Source organism: Camelus dromedarius, chromosome 17 (assembly GCF_036321535.1).
Source record: "Camelus dromedarius isolate mCamDro1 chromosome 17, mCamDro1.pat, whole genome shotgun sequence".
In the NCBI taxonomy this organism is placed as follows: domain Eukaryota; kingdom Metazoa; phylum Chordata; class Mammalia; order Artiodactyla; family Camelidae; genus Camelus; species Camelus dromedarius.
The window spans coordinates 37,255,072-37,277,070 of record NC_087452.1 but is presented as its reverse complement, the minus strand read 5'-3'; the positions used below and the strand labels follow the sequence as shown (position 1 = coordinate 37,277,070).

Sequence of the window (21,999 nt, the reverse complement as noted above, 5' to 3'; positions counted from 1 at the left end):
AGGAAGAAGGGTTAATATTTACACGGACTCTAAATAAGCATTTATCGTGGTCCATGCTCATGGGGAAATTTGGAAGAGAAGTCTCTTAACCTCGGGAAATAAAGAAATGAAACACCCTAAGGACATATTGGCCCTCTTACAGGCAATAACTGAACCAGAGGCTGTTTCTGTAATGCACTGCCCATTAATTTTTTAAATTCTAAAAACATCGTCATGAAAAAGGTACTAGCATTAACCCATTCTACAGATAGGAAAACTGAGGCACAGAGAAGTCAAGTAACTGCTTGTGGCAGAGGCAGCATTTGACTGCTGGCAATCTGGCCCCAGATACCACATTCTTGGCCCCAGTGCTATGTTGCTGCTGCTGCTGCTTTTTTTTTTTTTTTTTTTTTTTGTGGTGGGGGGAGGTAATTCGGTTTACTTATTCTTAGAGAGGGTGCTGGGGATTGAACCCAGGGCTTCATGCATGCTAAGCATGCGGTCTACCACCTTGAGGTATACCCTCCCCCTGTTGCTTCTTTAAAGGGAGTTGTTCATTGGGTTTCCTCAAATCTAAATATAGTCTCATGTTTCCCATCTAGAATATAAAGATGATTCTGTTTTCATTTTTGCTACATATTATTTATTTTGGTCTCCTATGCCTTGTTCAGATATTGATACCAAAATTGAAAAGAAGCAAACGAATCTGGAAAGAGAATTCTTTGGAAAACTCTAGGGCGAGATTCCAGAGGGCTGGGCATTTGGGAAGCCAGACTAGAGGGGAGCTGGACAGCAGGGAATTCTGAATAGCCTGCAGACAAGTCAGTGAGGAGAGACTTGTTAATGACCTTTTTTCAAGGGCAATCTTTAATTCAAAAGGAATTCAATTCAGGAACACATTGATTTAATGTATATATAATCTTTGTGACTGATGCCATGGATTGAGTTGTGGATAGACGGGTGCCGTAACTCTGTTCTTTTCATCTCTTTTTAAGCACCTCTCTTGTGAACCACCATCCAGCCCCCTGGTCAGAGCCCAGTGTTGAGGTCAAGGTTCTTAATCAGGAGCTATTTTCAGCTGATGGAATATACTAGTCCCTTGCTAAGATGGCCCATTCTGACTCCTACTCAGCACTCTTTCCAACTGTAACTCCCCCATCTACAGTTTTCCCGAGGCATGAGGTGGTCACTGTGTTCAGGCCCAAGGCGGTCTTTCATGGGGTATCATGAACTCCTCTGGGCGTGGAGCGAAACCAGGCGCGCGTCATCTTCTTTGGGACCCCCATCGAGATGCTCCTCCCGATCCTAGAGAGGCAGCTGAGGGCTGCGCGAGACGGAAGCCGCGGCGCCGCTAGTGACGCACTACCGGCTGCGCCACTGCTCTTCCGGCCCGGGGGACTGAGCCTGGGTTCCCATGTACCGGTGGGACCGTGGTCGCCGCCCCGCGGGGAACCCCCGGACCTCACGGTGAGCAGGCGGGGCCCCAGGGAGGGGAAAGCTACGGCTCCGGCAGCATCTCGGCTGGGGCGGCGGGCACAGGCTTATGAAGGAAGCCTGCCCGGGCCTCTTTCTCCCCGGATAGCTACCTGCGCGTGCGACCCTGAACTCCTGGCTACCCCGGCCGGACAGGACAGGCTTGCAGCTTCAACACTTCACTCACCAGGGTCTGGCACAGAGGATACGCTTAAGGCAATGGTGGAGTGAATGAGTGAATTAGTGAATGAATGAATGAGTGAATGAGTGATGGATAAGTGATCAACAGCTAGGACCCGTGTTCGGAAAGGAAATCCTGGGGGCCAGAGTTTTCGGTTTGGATACCAGTTGCTTCCCCCGTAACCAGTCCTGCAGCTTAAATTTTTAAAGGGACCGATTTACTAGGAGAAGGCAAATAGTGTAAAGCGCAGTAGCTAGGGAGTCTCGAGACTTGGGTTACAATTCCCCAGGTCTCTTGATCAGAGGCGGTTTCTTGATCTATAAAGTTGAACTGTCACTGCCTTCTTTTCTCTACAAAGCTCAGTTGACGGCATGTACGTGATAGCACTATGCAAACGTTGATGTCTAATGACAAGAAGTTACTATCCATTACAGGCCGAACAGTACGCAACTTAGGGGCGGGGCTACAGAGTGAGTGACGTCGGAGCCCGCCAAGTGGGAGGACATTTCCAGGGTAGTGCTGGAAGATAAAATACGTGAGCAGATTTCTGTGGTAATATTTTAAACCCCATTTATTTGGCACTTAACACGTACCAGGCACTGTTTGAAGCAGTTGTGCTAATTTATTTAACCTTCACAAGAAAGTATTGTCTGTAGTTTTTAGTGAGGAAATTGAAGTAGGGAGAGAACAGATGATTTATCCAAGGACACGTTCTTGCTAAGTGACCCAAGGCTGCCAAAGGTGTGCTGCTGCAGCCTGGGTGAGTACATTACTTGGGGCCAACAGGCAAGTCAAGAAGGGCTTCAGAGAAGAGTACATTTAGGTGTTTCTCTTATTGGAAGGAATTGTGGTTTCAAATTCTTTTAAAAAACCCCACGTGGCTTCCCTTGAATCTAATTCTTGAAATGTAGGGAAGTGGCAGCAGGAAGAAACCTTACAAGGGATGAGGAGGAAGCCAGCTCCCTGTTAGTTTTAGCAAAACGAGGATGGATATGTCTATATCTATCTGTATCTATATCTGTATCTATATCCATATCTATATCTCCCTCCCATAATACCAGTTTCCGCCAAATCTGGACTCAAATAGTTCCTTTTAGCATCTTAAAATCACTAACAGATTAGTACACACTATGCTTTTGTAGAAGCATCTGTACAACTTAAGAGTTCAGGAGGTCAGCGAACTATGACCATGGGCTGAATTTGGGCTACCACCTATTTTTGTAAAAAAAAAAAAAAGTTTTTTTTGAAACACTACCAAGCTTATTCGTCTACATACTGTCTACTTCTGTTTTCGAACTAGAAAGGCCAGGTTTGCTTTGACATAGACAAACTGACAGCTCAGATGATCCATGTCTAGAGGAGCGTGGTGGTCACCAACCTGTCCTTCCTTGACTTTAGGCTTTAGTGTCAAACATAATAATGCCTAACCCCTATTGAGCACCTATTAACTGCCTATTATGTGGCAGATACCTTTATAAATGCTTTATGTGAACTAATTAACTCATTTAGTCAAGGGTTTCATAGAACGTTGGAGCTGGAAGGACTCATGGATATTATCTAATTTGTCACCTATTTCAGACAAATACCCTGTCTCGTAGGCCTACTCATGTGGGCTGTGGCAGAGCAAAGTTTCCTGACTCCCAGTCCAGTCCACTTTGCCACTTCGATCTTCTTCTGAGTGGGAGGCCAATACCATATCCATTAGATACGACATTTTAAAAAATGTGTGTGTGCGTGTGTTTAAACCAATTAGCGAGATCTCTTGTTTTTAAGTAACTATTTTTCTGACTATAAAAATAATTCATGTTTATTGCAGGGACAATGAAATATGTAGAAGACTATAAAGGACAAAGTAAAGTAACCCATTCAATGATCTAGAGATAAGTGTGTTGACGTTTTGGTGGGTTTCCCTCTGTCCTTTATGTGTGTCTTTTGTATATATCTGTATATTAAGAATAGCTTCTGTTTATTGAATCCTTTATATATGTGTACATTTTTTCAGTGTTTTGTAGTCTCCTGTTTTATTTAACATATTGTATTTTCTCATGAATATTCTTTGAAAACTTGATTCTTAACAGTTTTAAAATCTATCATATTGATATGACATAAATATTTATTTGCCAGTTTTTTTTTTATAATTATGGTAACAATGTGATCTTTGTACAGAAATCTCTGTGCTAGTCTCTGATAATATTTTTTCACTTGGATTTCAGGGTTATTTATTTATTTCTACAGGAAAACCTCCAAACATTACAAGAAGAAAGGTCTTAAAACAAAAGTTTACCGTAATCTTATTTCGCAGAAATGACCATGGATAACGGTTTGATAGTCTGAGAGATCAAAGTTAGTTTTTTCAAAATAAGGCAAAATATAGATAATTGAGGAAATTTGGTAAATAGAGACGAAAATCATTCATAATTCATGTGATCATAATCAATTTCCCTTCTTGATCTTATTTATATGCATATTTTAGCATTCATGTATGATTGTATTTTAAGTTTTAATATCCTGTGTTTTTTTCCACTTGCATATAGCATAAGGATTTTTCCACATTGTTACATATTTTCACTTTCAATTATCTGCTGTCTGTATAATTTTCACCATGTGGAAGTACCATCATTGGCCATAATTTGCTAATTTGTTAAGCCTCAGTGTCCATCAAAAGAAAAATTGTGTTTTCCAACAACATGTCAGGGGATTTTTTTTTTTTTTTACAGGTGACAAAAGAATTCAGTTTGTTTTTTTCTGTCTCTGGGAAATTCCTTCTCTATCAGAAAATTCTAACAGTAGGATTACTAGGTTAAATAGTATAGGCATTGTTACAACATTCCAATGACTTGGAGGATCCTCTGAGCTACATGCTGGGTGTTATATATAGTACAGATTGAGATCCAGTGCCTACAAGCTACAACTCAGCCTATGACTTTAAGACCTAATATATTTTGCCAAATTATCTCTATTGAGATGGTACCAGTTTCCATTACCACCAGTGGCATATGAGCTCTCTTTCCATGCACCTCTGCCAGTTTTAGCATTAAAAAGAGAATTTCCAACTTGATATAAAAATCGATTCTTCATTCTTTCACTTCCCATTTCTTTGATTACCAGTGGGGTGGAACTTTGTTTTGATGTGTTTGTTGGTCTTTTGTAATTCTTGGTGTATTTATTGTACTTCCCATTTTTCTCTAAGTTCATCTTTTTTTTTTTAACTCATTAATAAGAAGTCTTTTATCTATCAGATCTTTTTATCTATTAACTCCTTGATGTATAAGTCAAAAGTACTTTTCCTAGATTGTTTGCCTTTTAATTTTATTTAGTGGGGAGGGTGTAGCTCAGTGGTAAGGTGCATGCCTAGCATGTAAGAGGTCCTGGGTTCAATTCCCAGTACCTCTGGTAAATAAACAAGCAAACCTAATTACCTCCCCCCATTTAAAAAAACATAATTTTATTTGTATTTTGATACAGAGATGACTGCTTTTCAGTGGCCAGATTTATCTAGTTTTGTTGTTTGTAGTTAGTTTGTGCTTTTTTGCATAATGCTTAGAAAAATCTACCATGACCCTAAAATGAATCATTTATCTGTTTTATTCTGTGGCTTTATTTTTTATTTTTAACCCTTTACTCAGTTTATTTTGGTATGTGGTGTGAGATAGGACTCTCACTAAGTGTTTTTTTCCAGATAGTTAAGCAACAGTCCTAACGTAATTTGGAATAATCAACTTTTTAATGATAAGAAATGCCAGTTTTTGTCACACATTAAATTATTTTACTTATTTCTCCCAGGGGATTAGGAATCTCTAAAATCAAAAGCCAAGGTTAAACTTCCTTATAAATGTGTAAACTCAGTGTTGAGGTTTCCTAGCTACACTCCTTTGATGATTTTATCTGTTACTCCCAGAATTTCAGTTACTTTCTTTACGACAAAAGTAAACGTCATAAATGTACATTTTCAGCCCACACCTGTCTCCTTTGTTCCGTATTTCAAACTAAATGTATCCTTTTGCTTCCCAAACCAGTGTTCCCACTCTCACTCAATATCACTGTCATCACTCAAGCCCCAAACCAGCATATTATCATTAACTTCTCCCTCACGCCTCCCTCTGTATTCATCCTGTCCTGTTGGTTGTCCCCTTACTGGTCTGCTGACACAGCCTCCTGGGGGTCTTCCAGCCTTCACCTTCCCTCCTACCTTTCCTGCCTTGTGCGTACTTTTCTCTGCACCGTGGGCGGAAGGATGTGTGTTCGTTTGTTTTAAATAGCAAATCTAATCACGTCACATCTTTTTTCAAACCTTTTCCAATCCCTTTTTATGGCTTTCTGCTCTATTTAGGTTAAATTACTTAAAATGCGTTGCAGGATTATATCTGATCCGGCCTTAGCTTGCCTCAGGCTTCATGTCTTATTTCTAGTGCTTAATATTTTGGCCTTACTAGATCTCTTTCATTCTTCCCGAGTACTGAGCGCCATTCCTTTTGTATATTCTATTTCATCTCTCTGGTATCTTCTTTTCTCTCTTTATCTGTTGAATTCTTACTTGTCTCTTCTTCAGGGAGGTTTTCTTTCCCAGATTAGATTAGGTCCCCTCAGCCCTACATTCCATAGCACCCCATATTTCTACCTCTATAGTTCCTGTATTTGTAACTCCTGGTTTAATGTCTTTGTCCAGCTGTGATGTGATCTGTGGGTGGGTGGGGACATGTTTGACTTTTTCTCTGCTGTCTGGCTCTGATTATATCCAAAGCCCACTCTACTGCAGGAGTTTCTGTAGGATTCTGCAGTGGGTCCATTTTATGTCCCTCCTATGGAAGAGGATCAGGAAATCCCAGACAGGATCCTCTTAAACTTTTAAAACTTAACACAGAAGCACAGGCCTTGATGAGAAGCCCACAGGGCCAGCCTTATTATGTACTTCAGCAGACAGCCTATGCTGATGGTAAACCATCTCTCTGTCTTGCGTTTTTCTTGAAATAAGGCTTCCAATTCTACTTTTCACTTCAGGGTATATGAAGAGAAACTGGTGGATGAACAGTTATGATTTTTGACTTTCCAAAATCAAGCAGAAACTCTTTGTATTATTTTTGCAACTCTTCGTAAGTTGAAAATTATTTCACAATTAAAGTGGTTTTTAACTGCAGGCTACACTGTTATATTGAGCTATACCTGAAGAAAAAAATTTTAATTGCTATGACATCTAGAAGAAAAGACAATCAGTGTATCTCTAGGTTGTATCAAATAGAGAGAGTTCTCTAACTACTGCCCAGCTCCTTGACCTATAGTGGAGGTGGGTGAATCAGATTTAATGCATTAGCCTTGCTTTGAGGCCATTTCCCTGGGCACTTTTAGCTATATTAATTGACTTATCATATAGATTATTATGTAATAGACAGGATACACTAATTGACATGAATATTCCTATTTACTTTATAGTTATAAATAACATTCTGATTTATTTATCAAGTGCTTGAGTGTTTGCTAATATATCAGCCTGTCTGGCTGTCACTTCTTGGACAACTGACAAATGGAGTCTGTGCACCTAGAAAGCTGGCAGCCACCCCTGACTCTTGGTGATGCAGCCACACTCCTGTCCTGTCAGGTTTTGTGTGAGTTATTAGGTGGTGTTCCTCGGCAACAGCTCTTTCTCAGTTTTCTGTTTCCTGGGGCAGTGATATCCCCTCCCCTACCTTTTTCCCCCTATGAGCAGGGCTCCCAGTTTTCCAACCTTGAAGTCTTTTACAGTCAAGGCAGAGAGAAGATTTGTGGATGTTGAATATGCAAGAAGCTGAAGAGAGAGAGACTGGAAGAGAGATTTGTCCAGGTGAGCAAAGGATAGACCATGGGAGAAATAGGAGGGCTTTAGAACTCTTACAAGAGAAACTGAAGCTCAGGAGAGAAAATTACCCTTTATTTTAAGGATGTCAGGGGTGTGTGTGGGTGAGCATCTCTTGGGGCCGGCTTTCCCCCCAATAGGCATTTGATCTCATTTCCAGTATTTTGTGCTTTCACATTCTCCCATTATCCACTCTCTGAATACAAACCATCCATGTTTCCTGTCTTGCCCTAATTTTAGTTATTATCTGTTTTTTTCCCTTTAGCTCCCTTGTCTCTGATTGTCTCTCTTCCTTGGTGTCTGCAGCCGCCCACTGTGTGGGCTCCTCATTAATGGTGGCCCCCTGCCCTGATGCAGATCTCCTCCACCACCTGCACCTTGGAATTACTTGCCCCTCTCACTCTTAATTGGTTGTTACTCATCAGCTGTTACTGAGACCTGTCAAAGTTAGGTCCCTAAAACTTCAGGGGCCTCCACTCTGCCTTGCACAAGAGACATTCACTCAGATGGTTTCTTTCAGGTTGGGTGAACAAGCCTGCTCCGGAGCAGGACGGCTCTGAAATTGACTTGCCAGGGATAGCAGCAAAGAGATACCACAAGGATCAGTGCCAGAATCCTACATTTGAAGAAAAGTATGTATGTAAGAGCATGAGGGAAAACCCTACCAGAGAGGTTCCTGAAGCATGCCTTTTCCAAGACAAACGTTTTGGAGGAATAACTTTCATCCACAAGGAAGCACCTCCAGAAATAATTAGCCAAGAATATAATTTTGAGCGAAGCCTGCTTTTGACCTCAAGCCTTGTTACACATCTCAAGGTTTCTACAGAAGAGAACCTCCATCAGTGGGACACAGACAGCATACACTCCAGTGAGATTTCAGACAAAACTAAATGTCCAGTCCTCTCTACACAGAAAACATCTTGGAAATGTAGCGAATGTGGAAAAACTTTTACTCAGAGCTCATCCTATACCCAACACCAGAGAACCCACACAAGACCCTACACTTGTGAGGAATGTGGGAAAACCTTTAGTCGCAGCTCATTCCTTGTTCGACATCAAAGAATCCACACCGGAGTGAAACCGTATGGATGTGAGCAGTGTGGGAAAACATTTCGATGTCGATCATTTCTTACTCAGCACCAGAGAATCCACACTGGAGAGAAGCCATATAAATGTAGTGAATGTGGGAGTTCTTTCCGCAATCATTCCCATCTCACCGAGCACCAGAGAATTCACACTGGAGAGAAGCCTTACAAATGTAATAGATGCGGGAAGGCATTCAGTCAGAACACGCACCTCATCCATCATCAGAGAATTCACACTGGTGAGAAACCTTATTTATGTAGCGAATGTGGCTCTTCTTTTCGCAAACACTCAAATCTTACCCAACATCAGAGAATTCACACTGGGGAAAAACCCTATAAATGTGAAGAGTGTGGAAAAACTTTCCATACAAAGGCAAACCTGTCTCAGCATCAGAGAATTCATACTGGAGAGAAACCCTATAAATGTAAGGAATGTGGGAAAGCCTTTTGTCAGAGTCCATCCCTTATTAAACACCAGAGAATTCATACTGGAGAAAAACCCTACAAATGTAAGGAGTGTGGCAAAGCTTTTGCTCAGAGCACCCCACTCACTAAGCACCAGAGAATTCATACTGGGGAAAGACCCTACAAATGCAGTGAATGTGGTAAAGCCTTCATTCAGAGCATTTGCCTTATTCGGCATCAGAGAAGTCACACCGGAGAAAAACCCTATAAATGCAACGAATGTGGGAAGGGCTTTAATCAGAATACCTGTCTCACTCAGCATATGAGAATTCATACTGGAGAGAAGCCCTATAAATGTAAAGAATGTGGGAAAGCCTTTGCTCACAACACATCTCTTACTGAACATCACAGAACTCACACTGGCGAGAAGCTGTACAAATGCAGCGAGTGTGAGAAGACCTTCCGCAAGTACGCACACCTTAGTGAGCACTACAGGATTCACACTGGTGAGAAGCCCTATGAGTGCATCGAATGTGGAAAATTCTTCAGACATAGTTCAGTCCTTTTCAGACATCAGAAACTTCACGGTGGTGAATAAACCTGGCATTTAGGTTATGACAGTTTCTCTAAAGAGAGTGACTGGGAATCTGGCTGAGGGGAGGGGGACAGGCAGAGTCCTGGAGGGAATGATGAGGGACTCTGGGATACTGCACTTGGAAGAGTATTTCCAGGAATGGAGGTGGGCGCTTGGAGAATGCGGTGCCTACTCCAGGCGGGCATCTGGGAATACAGGGTAGGAAGTCCTGCTTTTCAGATAACTCCTTGCCCCTTGCCCCTTGCCCCTCCTCTCTCCTCACAGCACTCTCATACCTGAGGTGCCCTTGGTGAAGTTAGCATTGTGTTTCCCTTACTGTACCCCTGCCTCACCTTTCCAACCTGTCACCTGTGTTCACTGGCCAGGAGGCTGAGGTGCTTCTCCAAACACCAGTTGTCAGTGTCAAAGTGGCAGCAGTTCTGAGGTTGTGCTGAGCGGCCTTTGGATACCCAAGGCAGCTCTGAGCATGCTCCTGTGGGGAGGCTGCCCATCTGTGGAAGTGGTACCACGAAGGGGGACAGAAAGAAGTGAAAACAAAGAATCCTTATTCATTCATTCACCAAATAAGGGGATGTGTGGCCAGAACTGAGCCAATTGCTACAGAAATGTTGTTGAAGAAGGGTTTTATTAGGGTGAGGGAGATCTTTCCAGATCTTTTCAAACAGGAAGGTGATGTGGGGCTAAGGAGGAAATGGAAGGTCAAGAGAGCCTTCTCTTGAATGATGTCAGTTTGTGGGAAGGAAGTCAGATCTGCTCAGAAGGTCACAGAGAGGAGGACCTAACTGCTGTCCCAGAGGAATGTTGGCTTATCCAGAAGGGAAATGGTTTGTGTTAGGTCACTAGTGATGAGAGGCCTCAGAGCAGGAAGCCTGCATGTGACTGAGCAAGCCACCCACACATCCCTGTCATGCACTAGGGTGTCCTCTTGTCTCTTGTAAATTTGGCTGGGCCATTAGTGCACAGGGACCAGGGGAGAGGGGCCCACTAGGATTAACAAAGTGGGCCTTAGTTTGTTAGCCGTTAGAGAGGAGAAAACATCAGTGATCATGGAAAATAGCCTTCCAGGTTGGCTGGGCTTGGGGGCTGCTGGGCCAGTCCCTGAGAGAGTGCTGACCACTGTAGCAGGGAGGGCTAGGTTTTGTGTAATCCTGGCAATAGTGGCTGTCACCATAGACTCATTAGATCTCATGTTTCTCTTTTGACTGAGACTCTCTTACTCCTGGGTACTTATCTTTCCCTGTGGATTATGAGTAGCTTAGGAAACACTTCTCATGGAATGAATTTGGAAAGAATTCAAGAAAGAATTACCTCTTTTTCAAATCCCTGAAGATGAGGACAGCACGTTTTGCTATGACTGTGATGGTATTTTATTCTTTTTAGAGAAAGAAAGGACACGTTTCCCTTTATTTCTTCATTCTCATGTCCTTAACGACTACCCAGGGATTCAGCTCTGGAAAATTGAGGAAGGGTAGCCTTTGACTGGTATTTGAAATAGCTTCTCTGCTCTGAAGCTTATATAGTTTTTAAAATATGACTATTAAAAACCACTGAAGTAAGTTAATTCTGGAATGGTTGATTATTTGGAACTCAGTATTGATTTTTTTCCCTTACAAGCATTGGTTCGAGCAATTAATTGCCGGGTAATGGAAATGTGGCAGAAATAACACACTTTTTCCCTCTTCAGCTATAAAGATTATGTTCTCAAAGCCTGCCATAGGGCAACTAATAATTGAGTAAATTAATATCCTATGGGCAAAAATAACTATGAATACTTTATTTTTTATGCTCATGAGAAGAAAATATAGTCTGCTGAAAGCAAATGTCAATTTATTTCTATTTTCTGAATGAAAAAAAAAACACTATGGAAGTCACTGCTGGTACCTAGTAAATGTTCAATAAATATTTATTTGTTGAATAAATATATTTTAATCAAGCTTTGCCCACCAAAAACTTGAGGGCCTTCCTGATAAGTAGGTATTTAGAGTAATATTAATATGCCCCTATCTTTGGAGTCTTGAGTGGAGATTAGAGAGGATAGGGGGAGTTTTCTTGAGGAAGAAATGGGAAAACCTAAGGGTGAAAGATGCCTAAATCCTTGTTAGAAGGATTTTCTAAAACGGAATCGATGAAACAAGATTTTTTAATCCTCAGACTAAGAGAGTCTGGTACCATTTTCAGTTCTTGGGGAAACAGGAAGAAAAGGACCTCATCATTATTACACTACCCTCACCCCATATTCTCACACTTACAAATATTTGCTCCTGATTTTCTCTTGGTTGCTGGCTCACCATGTGCCTAGTCACTCCAACTGGGCCCCATATAGGAACTGCCCTCTTCCTCAGTCTTCCCTCATATCCAATCAGCCACTATATCCTGTTGACATTCTCTCCTAAATCTGGAGCCCATCTCCACCACTACTGCTTTACTCCAGTTCCCCAGTTTATTTTTTAGGCTATTTTTCTACTTACCTAACCAGTCTCACAGTGTCTGGCCCCACTAGGCCATCTTTCACATTTCTTCTGGATGGTCTTTGCAAGACAACTGTGGCAACTCTGTTGTCCTCTCTGAGAATAGTTCTAGCCTCAAGCGGGCATCCTCATCTGGCCCATGCCTGCATCACCATTCTCAGCAGACATCCCCTGCCTGGCACATTCTGCTCCATAGTGCAAATTTCTATGATTCAGCACCACCACTGGACTCTACTTTGGCACCTTTGCACATACTGTTCCCTTTCCCTGCTTCTGAGTGCCTGAAAGGCTTACATTTGTCACTTTTGAATGTGCCCAGGCAATATCTCTTTAAAGCCTGTGACCTCACTTTTTTTTTTTAAATTTCTGTATTTTGTACCGTCATCATTTTATGTATCATAATAGGCTGTAATAGCTATTTTGCAAGTCTTTCTCTTCTTGCTGGACTGTCAACTCCCTCAAGGCAGGGGCCGTGTGAAATTTATTCATCTTTGTATCCATAGTCTCTGGCACTGAGAAGGTGCTCAATACATATTTGTTGGGCTCAACTGAAATTGAGTAAGACACTTCTCCATGTCCACCTACAGGCTGTGACTTAGATCCACAGTTACCAGCAGGAAGGAGGTATGGTGAATACATGAATGTGTCTTAAAGTGTTCTCCAGAGGCAAGAATTCTGGACTTTTTCCCAAGATACCAAGTATGTAGTCCACTCTGATACAAACAGGATCTCATGAGATAGAGTAATAGGTAGCAAAAAAAAAAAAATCTTTTTTGTTTTGTTACAAATTAGGCATTTAAGTGTGTCATCAGAGTTTAACAAAGTGCTTTCAGATATGTTGTCAGGATCAACAGGAAAAGGAAAATACATGCAGCAGTAGAAGCACAGCTGTCAAGTGGAATATCCATGAAATCAGACAGACAGGAGCTGAGCAGTGATGCTGGCCTTGTAGGAGAGCAGGTGAGCTTGGGAACCCCAACATAGAAGTACTTTCTGAGTTTATGGCTTTCCTTGGGCTCTGGAATGATAAAGAACTGGAATGTGTCACTTATACTCAGTGTGCTGAAACTTAATTTGTGACTTCAGAAGGACATGGAATGAAGCCACATGAGACCCTCAAAACAACAAAAGGAAAAATTGAAAGGTGGTTGGACTTGTCACACAGTTCACACAGCTAGTAAGTGTCAGGTGAAACTGAAATTCCAGTGTCCTCACTTTCCCTCAGATTTCTCTTCATTGGTTGCACCTCTGCTCCATGATGCCTCTTCACTTGTGTCTGTTATGCCCTCCTCCTGAGAGTTGAAGGAGCTCACTTTAGATCAAGATTTTTGGCCCTCGGAATCAGACCTGACTGCATGTAAGTGAGGGTGAGAAATAAGTTGGTTTTGCATTTTGACGCCATCTTTCTTCCTACATAATGTGGAAATCTAGTCATGACCCCAGGTGGCTCCAGCTTCACTCTTGCAGCTAATGCTAGAGCAGAACTAGGATCATTTTAGTTTCGTGGAATGTTTTTGGTGTCCCTACCTCCAATCCATTTTCCACCTATCATTGAAAAAGCTCAAACCAAACTGCAGTTAAGCCCCAGATTTTTCTTTCTAGTAACCTGCTCTGCCTAGGGTACCCCACTCCAGAGTTAGTTTCCACCCAGCAGAGCCTGCTGATTTAGAGAGTCGTTGAAGCCTTAAAGTGGAAACATGAGTAGCCCAGGGCTTTCTGGCCTGTGGGATGTTAGGGCTGTGAAGGAAGAACTTGCTATCTGATTCCAAAGAAATGCTGAAAATGTGACTCTTGGTGAAAAGAAAGGCAAACTCAACATTATTGTTCCGTGGCATGTCAGCTGACAGTTGTACAAAGAGTCCCCTTTTAGCTGAAGATGGTTAGTGATAGTTTCAGTCTTTGTCATCTCCACTCCCGTTTTCAGCCTCCTAAAGGGATTCCATTTTGGGAAAATAGCCTATCTGGAAATTTGAGCAGGTGACTTCTCTACTGCATCTCATTCATTTATTAAGTGTTTATTGAGTGCCTACAACTGCACACTAAGGATATTATGGTAATTTTCCTGAGCATGCAGATCGGTAGGGATGCCTGGAAGTGGATCAGGTGCCCTACTGCCCCTGCCTGAGCCCTGGAATACATGTGTCAGGATGAGCCCTGATGCACGAACAGTTCCTGAATGAGGGTCAGCAAGATCTAAATTTTTGTAAAAGGAAGGCAGGGGCACTACCTGAGAGCTGGAAAGGTCCTGGAAGCCAATGCAAACAAGACTGCATTAGGACTGTAGCTGGAATTTGAGGAACATGAAAGGACGAACGTTTATTGAGCATTTCTAAGTACCAGAAACTCTTGGTGATTTACACGAATTAACTTCATTTAATCCTCACGACAACCCTATGAGAGTTGATTTCATTAATGTCTTTGTTTTATAAGTGAGGGAACAGGTACAGAGAGGTAAAGTAAAGTGCCCAAGTTCACTCACTTTGAATCTGGCACTTATGCCCAAAGCAGAGCTCTTGTGTTTTAGCCGATTGTTGAACACAGATCAGGAAGCCTTGGGGGTGTTCGGGGTTCCTATGAGGCCAATTATCTGGCGGGTGAGAATGAGTGTAAGGAGGGTTGAAGCCAGCCTTGGGAATACCTTTAGAAGACCTCCAAAGGACACATGGAAGAGTTTTTAGGAAGATAAATGTGGTCGGGTTTCCGGGTGAATAAACCTGTAGTAAGAGCTCCTTGTGGCGGCCCCTACTCTCACTAGCGTTCGGCCTCCTTATTCCAGGAAGGGGGATTCACAAATGGGTTTACGACTGTTTTCTGGGCAGGGGAGGAGACGGCTGTGGTCGCTGGCGTGGCGCGGAGTGGTGACGTCACGCCGGCGCCCTGGGAGCGCGCCGACGTACCACAGGCGTCGTGGAAGCGCGCAGGCGCACAAGGGTTCATAGGCGAGGCGGCTGGCAGCATGCGGAGTCCTTGGTGAGCCAAGTTGGCGGCCCCGCGCGGCGGCTGGTCCGAGAAGGCTTCTTTCTGGCCGAACAGGGCCCTTTGGAGCCGAGGCCTGTTGCCGAGGCCGGTTCTCCCTGGAGAGAGAGAGAGGGGGAAGGCTGTTCGAGAGCCCTGGCCTGGGGGTCGGGAGGCCCGGGTTCTATTTGTACGTACTTGAGCGAGCAAGCGAACTCTTGAGTTACTTCCCGTTTTTCTGAGTTCCAGAAGCTGTTCCGCGCTTTGCCACTTCACAAAGATGTGCGAGTTGAATGAGTATTTGTGCGAGTTAGCTCCTTTGTTTCGTTACTCTGAAATAGCAACAAATAGGTGCCGTTTGAAGTCGTACAGACTCACTAATTTAACAGCAGGGACTGTTGAATGCTTATCAGCCTGTATTTTAAATACGTTCCACGGATTAACTCATTTATGCATCATTACAACCCTGTGAAGTAGTTATTTGTATCAGCTCCATTTAATATTTGAAAAAAATGGAACACAGAAAGATTCAGTAACTTACCCAGTATCACTTAGCTAATAAATATTGGAACAGGGATTCAAACCCAGAGACTGCTAGCCCCGAGTCCATGCCATACTTGTCTTCAAGTTTAGTGGAGGAAGGTGGGATGTAGTCAGAGTATTTAGCATACAGTGTAAAGTGCTGCAGTAGAGACGTGAATTTTTTCAGAGTGTTGAGGAAGTGCCTTGGAAATGTGAAGAAAACTTTTCCACAAGGAAGAGGTATGGGTGGATCTTACTTGACCTATTAGAATTGTTTAGAAGTTTGACTTAGTCTAATTAGAAGTTTGAAAATAGTTTGTTCAGTGTCACATGAGAGGTGCTAGTGGGTTGAGATGGATTAGTCTGGAAACTGGATCCCTGCCTTTTGATACAGTGTTCTTTCCTTGCTTTTCAGAGGAGTTCTTAAAATATTTCCTGTTTGGAGGGATCGTTAACATCTTCCACTGTCTTTTGTGGGAGATTCTGCTTCACACAGAGGCAGTCTTATTTTCCTGAAATTCTCCACCTCTGATTGTAGGAGACTAACAGCTGGGTTGTTAGTCTGCTGTTGACTCAGCCTATTCCCAACAAGAGGTTATCTCACTGCTTGACACATAGTAGCTGCTCATTACTTTTCATAAAAATGAACTGAATAACCAGTTTCAATGAAAGAGGGACTGGAAGGGCTTACCTTGAGGTTTTTGCTCTTTTCCCATCTGTTTTTAGAGTCAAAGAATCACCGAATGTTGGTACTAGAGGAAGTTTTAGATATCATCTAGTTTTTCACTTTCATTTCACAGATAAGAAAAAAAGTCCCAGTTGAAACTGAGTGACTTGCTTAAGGTCACTGAACAAGTTAGTGGCCGAACAGAGACTAGAACCCAGACCTCTTGACTCAGCCTGGTGCTTGTCTCAGTGCCTCTACTGTAGCCCCACCATCTTTGAGTTTTGTAGTCAGTGGCTTCTGCATTAGGTTTGGGGCGGCGGGGCTTTGGGCTCAAAAATTCCTGTGGAGGAATTTTTACCTCAAGATGCTTGGTCCTTAAGAGCACCTGCCCTCTTTCTTTGTGAGTCGTCACGTCTCACTGACATTTTTGTCATTGGCCGTACTCTTGTAGGAGAACAGTGATATTATTTCATTCAGACTTAAAATAGTCATTTGGTTAAGGATGGGCTATTTCTGGGTTCCCCTGAATCCAGAGTATGAAGGAAGTAGGCTGACAGTTTATGGGTGCTTTTTCTCCTCCATCTGGGCCTCAGATTCCTGCTCTTCCTCTTGAGAAGAGTCCCTAAGAGACAAACCAGACAGAAACAGTCAATTGTGTTCCTAACAGTTTGTCTGTCAGTAAGTGAAATCTGACTAGAGAGCCCAGGATGGGTTGTTATGGGGGTGCTCATTAGGCAGACCTAAGGTGGATCTACCAGTGACCACTGTACCTCGACTGCAGACTCAAAACACAGAAACACCCAGATGTGGGACCATCTTACTAAAACCAGAGTGAGAGTGGCCTGTTGTGAACGAAGGCTAGGGAGTAGTTGGTTATAGGATAGATCAAAGGGTGCAGTAAATTCTTATCACGTGAACGTAAACTGCAGTAAGACCCCTCTGCAGTCATGTGGTGGAACACCCTGAAGCCACTCACTGAACTGCTCAGGATGATACCTTAATGGTGTGGCTATCAGATCTGGGAAAACTGATAGTAAGTTATTGGAAGACCCATGGTGAAGGGGATTGTTTCCTCAGAGAGTATGCAGTGAGCTGGTCTTGTTTGGAACAAGAGACTGCATAATCACAACAGCCATTGTTATTGGCCATCAGAAAGTAGTATGGAGCCTGGGTATCTGTTAAACTCAGTAAGAACACTGAGTGAACTGGATTTTTAGGTTATGGGAACAGTGTAAATATGACTATTTATGACCTGAAGAATTCAGTCTAGTCTGATACGTACACATAATACCTGTATACATGTTTGTCTATATATGCACTGAGAGAGGCTAGAAGGGAATTCATCCAAATACCAACTATCTTTTCCTCTGGGTGGTAGGATTTCGAGTAATTTCATTTTTGGACTGACTGTCTTATACAATAAGATTCATTCAGTATGATTAAAAAAAGAAAATCAGATCAATCTCTGACTAAGCCATTTGTGCAGATACACCAGTGTGTACCAGTCGACTCCCAGTCTCATTAGATCTGTATGTGCCAACATGAAGTGGTTATGAAGACACATTCCTTAGTGAAAAAAAGTCAAATTGCATAACAGCATCTAACAATTTCATTTATGTAAAAGGAATCAAATGCTATATGTGTGTAGAAAATACATAGGAAAAAGACTGAAAGAATATACTCCAAACTTAATAATGATAATCTCTGGGAAGGAGATGGGTTTGTTTGGGTAGAGTCGGGTGGTGATGGTTATGAAATTACTGTTTTATCCTCTATGCTTTCATATTATCTAAGTATTTTGAGGTGAGGATATATTCATGTGTAACTTGTATAATTAGAAAACTAAAATAGAAGGGAGCCTCAGGGAATAAGAATGTGTTGGTGTCTCCAGACCAACCAGAGAAGAGGTCACTCTGATGTGTACCTGAATATCCGTTCTCTGGTTCCCTGCATCTTTATCAAAAGCATCAGGTTCAAAGTTTGATCTCGTTAAGTTTGTCTAAGGAGTCCACTTTTTACCAATTCTGTGCTTCCTAAGGAGTGTCCTGATGACATGATTTGGTTCCCATTCAGTTTTTTTATAGTAGAGAGAATGTATTAACCAGCTGGACATTAAGCATAACATTTTTTTCATTGTGAATTAGTAAAGTGACTTTCTGTTTTCTACATCATTCTTCTTGTGAATTTGATTAGTACCCATTAGATTCTGAAGCATTTTTGTGGCCAGATCCTGGACCATGATGCTGTAGTGAAGTTATTGTCCAACGGGGGCTTCTTCCCTAAGAACCACCTCTATCTTATTTTTCTGTAAACAAAACAGTGGTATCTTTTTTTCTTTCATTAAGCAGTACTCTAGTTTTTAAACTTAGAGATTTCCCAGTTGTAACTCGAGGGGGAGTGACAGATGCTGAATGTTTTGGAGCGAGGGGTCCAAAGAGATACTTGTCAAGGTGAGTGAATAAGGGAGGATTGGTGACATGGACCTAGAAAAAGTTACAGCCTGGATCACCTTTTAGATCTTGAAAGAGAAACTCTTCAGTTATCACTAATGTGCTAAGATACTGCTCATAGGCAACCTAAGGAAATATAACTACTTTACATCTGTTTTTTGAAGAGTAGAGACTATATAGGTGGATAGTAGTTTTCCCCAACACTTAATTTACCAAAGATTAGTGTACTTACCGCTTTCACATTCTCCTACTGTTCATCACTCTGGATAAGCCCGGATGACCAGGATCAATTTTTTGTTTTTTGTTTTGAGTAAAGATAGATTAATTTAGAGAGATACATACTGTATAGAGTGTAGGCTGTTTCAAAAGGCGAGAGAAAGGCCACGAGGTGTGGGGGTTGGGTACTCAGGTTGGAGTGAAAGTAGGTATGCACTCCATAGGGAGAGTGCGGGCAGTCTCTCCGAAGAAGAGGGAGTGAGAGAGGCAGCCTGGATCAGTTTTTAGTATCTGAGTGTTTCAGAATCAGTCACAATAGGGCATTTTATAGATTTCCCAAGACCTGTCACTACTTCATCTCTTTGTCCCTATCACCTATTCTTATCTTTTCCCCAGGTCATTGTGATCTCCTATCTCTATTCCTGAGAAGAGGATAAAAATCAGGACTCTGCAATGCAGGTCTCTTATTCTGCATGGAGAACATTTTCCTTTGTGAAATTTTTTTTTCAGGCAAGAAGACCAAGCCTGATGGCAAAGTGTTAAATGACTTGAAAAAAAATGTGGAGGCTCATAGAGCCTGGTCTGTAGGGGTTCACATTAGGAGGAGTTGAAGATGCATGAAGGAGGACTAGGAGGAGAAATCCTGCAGGAATGACTGGGAGGACACCACATGCACACAGAGCTTTCCAGGAGAACAATGTTATTCTAAGGATAATCATATTTGAGAAAGTACCTTGTAAGCATCATGAATGTGAGAGAAAGTTTCCTCTAAACTGGAACCTATTGTGAGCTCCTTCATCGTGTTTTACAAGCAGCATGAGTCCTGGCCAGATTTCACTGCAGTTGAAACATCAGAAACTTAACATGTGGAAGAAACCTTCAAAGTGTAGTGAATGTGGAAAATTCTTTACTCAGAGATCATCTCTGACCCAGCATCAGCGGATTCACACGGGAGAGAAGCCCTATGCGTGTACTGAATGTGGAACTTGTTTCCGTAAACAGTCAAATCTTACTCAACATCTGAGGATTCATACAGGAGAGAAACCTTATAAATGTAATGAATGTGAGAAAGCCTTTCAAACAAAAGCAGTCCTCGTCCAGCATCTGAGAATTCATACTGGTGAGAAACCCTATAAATGTGTTGAATGTGGCAAAGCCTTTTGTCAGAGTCCATCTCTTACCAAACACCTGAGAATTCACACCGGAGAGAAACCATATAAATGCAGTGAATGTGGCAAAGCCTTCAGTCAGAGCATATGCCTTACTCGTCATCAGAGAAGTCATTCTGGAGATAGACCTTATAAGTGTGAAGACTGTGGGAAGGCCTTTAATCAGAGTGCATGCCTCATGCAGCATCAGAGAATCCATTCGGGAGAGAAGCCCTACACATGTACCAAATGTGGTAAAGCCTTCACTCAGAACTCTTCCCTTGTTGACCATGAGAGAACTCACACTGGAGAGAAGCTTTATAAGTGTAGCGAGTGTGAAAAAACCTTCCGCAAGCAAGCACACCTCAGTGAACATTACAGAATTCATACTGGAGAGAAACCTTATGAATGTGCTGAGTGTGGGAAATCCTTCAGGCACAGCTCAGCGCTTGTTCGACATCAGAGACTTCATGCTGCAGAATAAAGCTTGGGATATAACCAGGGTGGAAAGACTTCTATGAAAACACATTTAAAAAAATCCTTGGGAGTTTGTGACTCAGTCTTCAGCTGGGATGAATGTTTTGTATGTTGAGCAAGAGGAAATGTGTCCCAAAATTTAGGAAAATACACTCAGAACTAGATAATCTTGAGTTTAATGCCTTCCTTTCTGCTTAATGAGTGTATGATCTTGTCTCTCTCAGCCTGTTTTTCCCAACCCCCCCCCCCCCCGGGAATGATGATACTTACTAGGGTTTCTCTTGAGAATAAAATGAATTGTATATAATAACTAACTACCAGTAATTGACTTTTGAGTGAGAGATATTCCAAAAGTTTATAAAAATCTGGTTATTGGGCAGGGCGGTGAGTATAGCTCAGTGGTCGAGTGCATGCTTAGTGTGCACGAGGTCCTGTGTACAGTCTACTTACGGGTATTGCAAACAAAGCTCAACGTTAGGTTTTTGTTTGGTTCTCATAATGTATTTTTTAAAAAGAACATTTTTCTAATTGGGCTATGAATTCATGCTTAATCTGCAGAGGGCTATTTAAAACTATAATGTATAGATTTAAATAGGAGAACACATTTAAGACCATTTTATCCTTGAAAAAAAATCAGATTTTGTCAGAGAAAAGAGAAATTACTGGGATTTGAGTGGACATTTTGGGTACTCTGAAGAGCTTTAGATTTTGATGCCTCCCATTGTTGGATCTAATTTCACTTCAAGCTCTGGACTTCTTATTTCTATGAAAAAGGAAGACACCAAATGAATAAAAATTTATGCTGCAGGATGTGTTGGGGGGTGGTTAGTGGTGAGGAGAATGCACATGAGAAGAGAGAGGCAGCAGAAGACAGAAGAGAATAGAAGCCTGTTGACGTGGCTTTACTTGTTTTTAATTCTAGGAGCACGACACTCAGGGGGAGCCTCTTGAGGGAAGAGGAAGGTAGGAGATACTGAGTTCTCAGGTGCCTGCAGGTGGGGCCAAGATGAGAACAGCATCTTGGGGATGTGTGGTGGGGATGCTTCCTTACAACAAAGAATGGCTTCTTACACCTCAAAAGAAGCAAAGAAATCAAAGGATGCTTTGCTGGTGCTTCATGCAGTGTTAATAAGCAACTTAATGGAAACAAGCACATCTAACGTTAAATGTACCCTTGTAAGAAAGGTAGGAGTGATTTTCCACATTCCAGAGTCAAGGAAAAAGAAGATACTTGGCTTGCTTAAAGTCAAACAGGTAATGTCAGAGTTGAATCCCAATCTAGATCCCACTTTTTATAGTGCCAAACTCAGGTAATTTTCCATCACTGAACCTTTCCATTGTGTGAGATGCCAACATTGTCAAGTATGTGTGCTCATTGAAATACACTTATAAGAGTGGAAAAAATTAAAATTACATGCTTTAACCAACGTAATTAGTATATTTATTCCAGCCTTTTTTCTGTTTAGCATTTCTTCCATTAAAAAAAAACTATATTGTACTACATGTTGCTATTTTTGATTTAACGTTAGCCTTTGCCCCACTGTTACAGAC

The 21,999-nt window shown here is 42.0% G+C and overlaps 2 protein-coding genes across 5 annotated transcripts; both read left to right on the top strand.

Annotated features, from left to right (window-relative positions):
• The first annotated feature begins 1,367 nt into the window (after positions 1-1,367).
• Positions 1,368-20,615, top strand: ZNF502 (zinc finger protein 502). 4 transcript variants are annotated; one of them, XM_064496643.1, is made up of 4 exons: positions 1,368-1,446; positions 7,370-7,448; positions 7,981-12,973; positions 19,220-20,615. In XM_064496643.1, exons 2-3 carry the CDS (start codon positions 7,394-7,396, stop codon positions 9,546-9,548), a joined length of 1,623 nt encoding a protein of 540 aa, XP_064352713.1. In that variant the 5' UTR covers positions 1,368-1,446; positions 7,370-7,393; the 3' UTR covers positions 9,549-12,973; positions 19,220-20,615. The 4 variants fall into 4 exon arrangements, with proteins under 4 accessions (XP_064352713.1, XP_010981076.1, XP_064352712.1 ...); XM_010982774.3 differs by having other exon boundaries at positions 7,335-7,448; XM_064496642.1 differs by lacking the exon at positions 1,368-1,446 and adding an exon at positions 13,239-13,370 and having other exon boundaries at positions 4,118-7,448.
• ZNF501 (zinc finger protein 501) lies at positions 19,640-20,455 on the top strand. Its single transcript, XM_064496839.1, has one exon. The coding sequence runs from the start codon at positions 19,640-19,642 to the stop codon at positions 20,453-20,455; it is 816 nt and encodes a 271-aa protein (XP_064352909.1).
• Positions 20,616-21,999: the final 1,384 nt, after the last annotated feature.

What these genes read in the sequence shown, in the direction of transcription:
- ZNF502 (XM_064496643.1), top strand. Translation starts at nt 7,394, where the DNA reads ATGTTGAATATGCAAGAAGCTGAAGAGAGAGAGACTGGAAGAGAGATT. An exon ending in TGGAAGAGAGATTTGTCCAG is followed by an intron (nt 7,449 to 7,980) that starts GTGAGCAAAGGA and finishes GGTTTCTTTCAG; the next exon opens with GTTGGGTGAACAAGCCTGCT.
- ZNF501 (XM_064496839.1), top strand. Translation starts at nt 19,640, where the DNA reads ATGAGTCCTGGCCAGATTTCACTGCAGTTGAAACATCAGAAACTTAAC.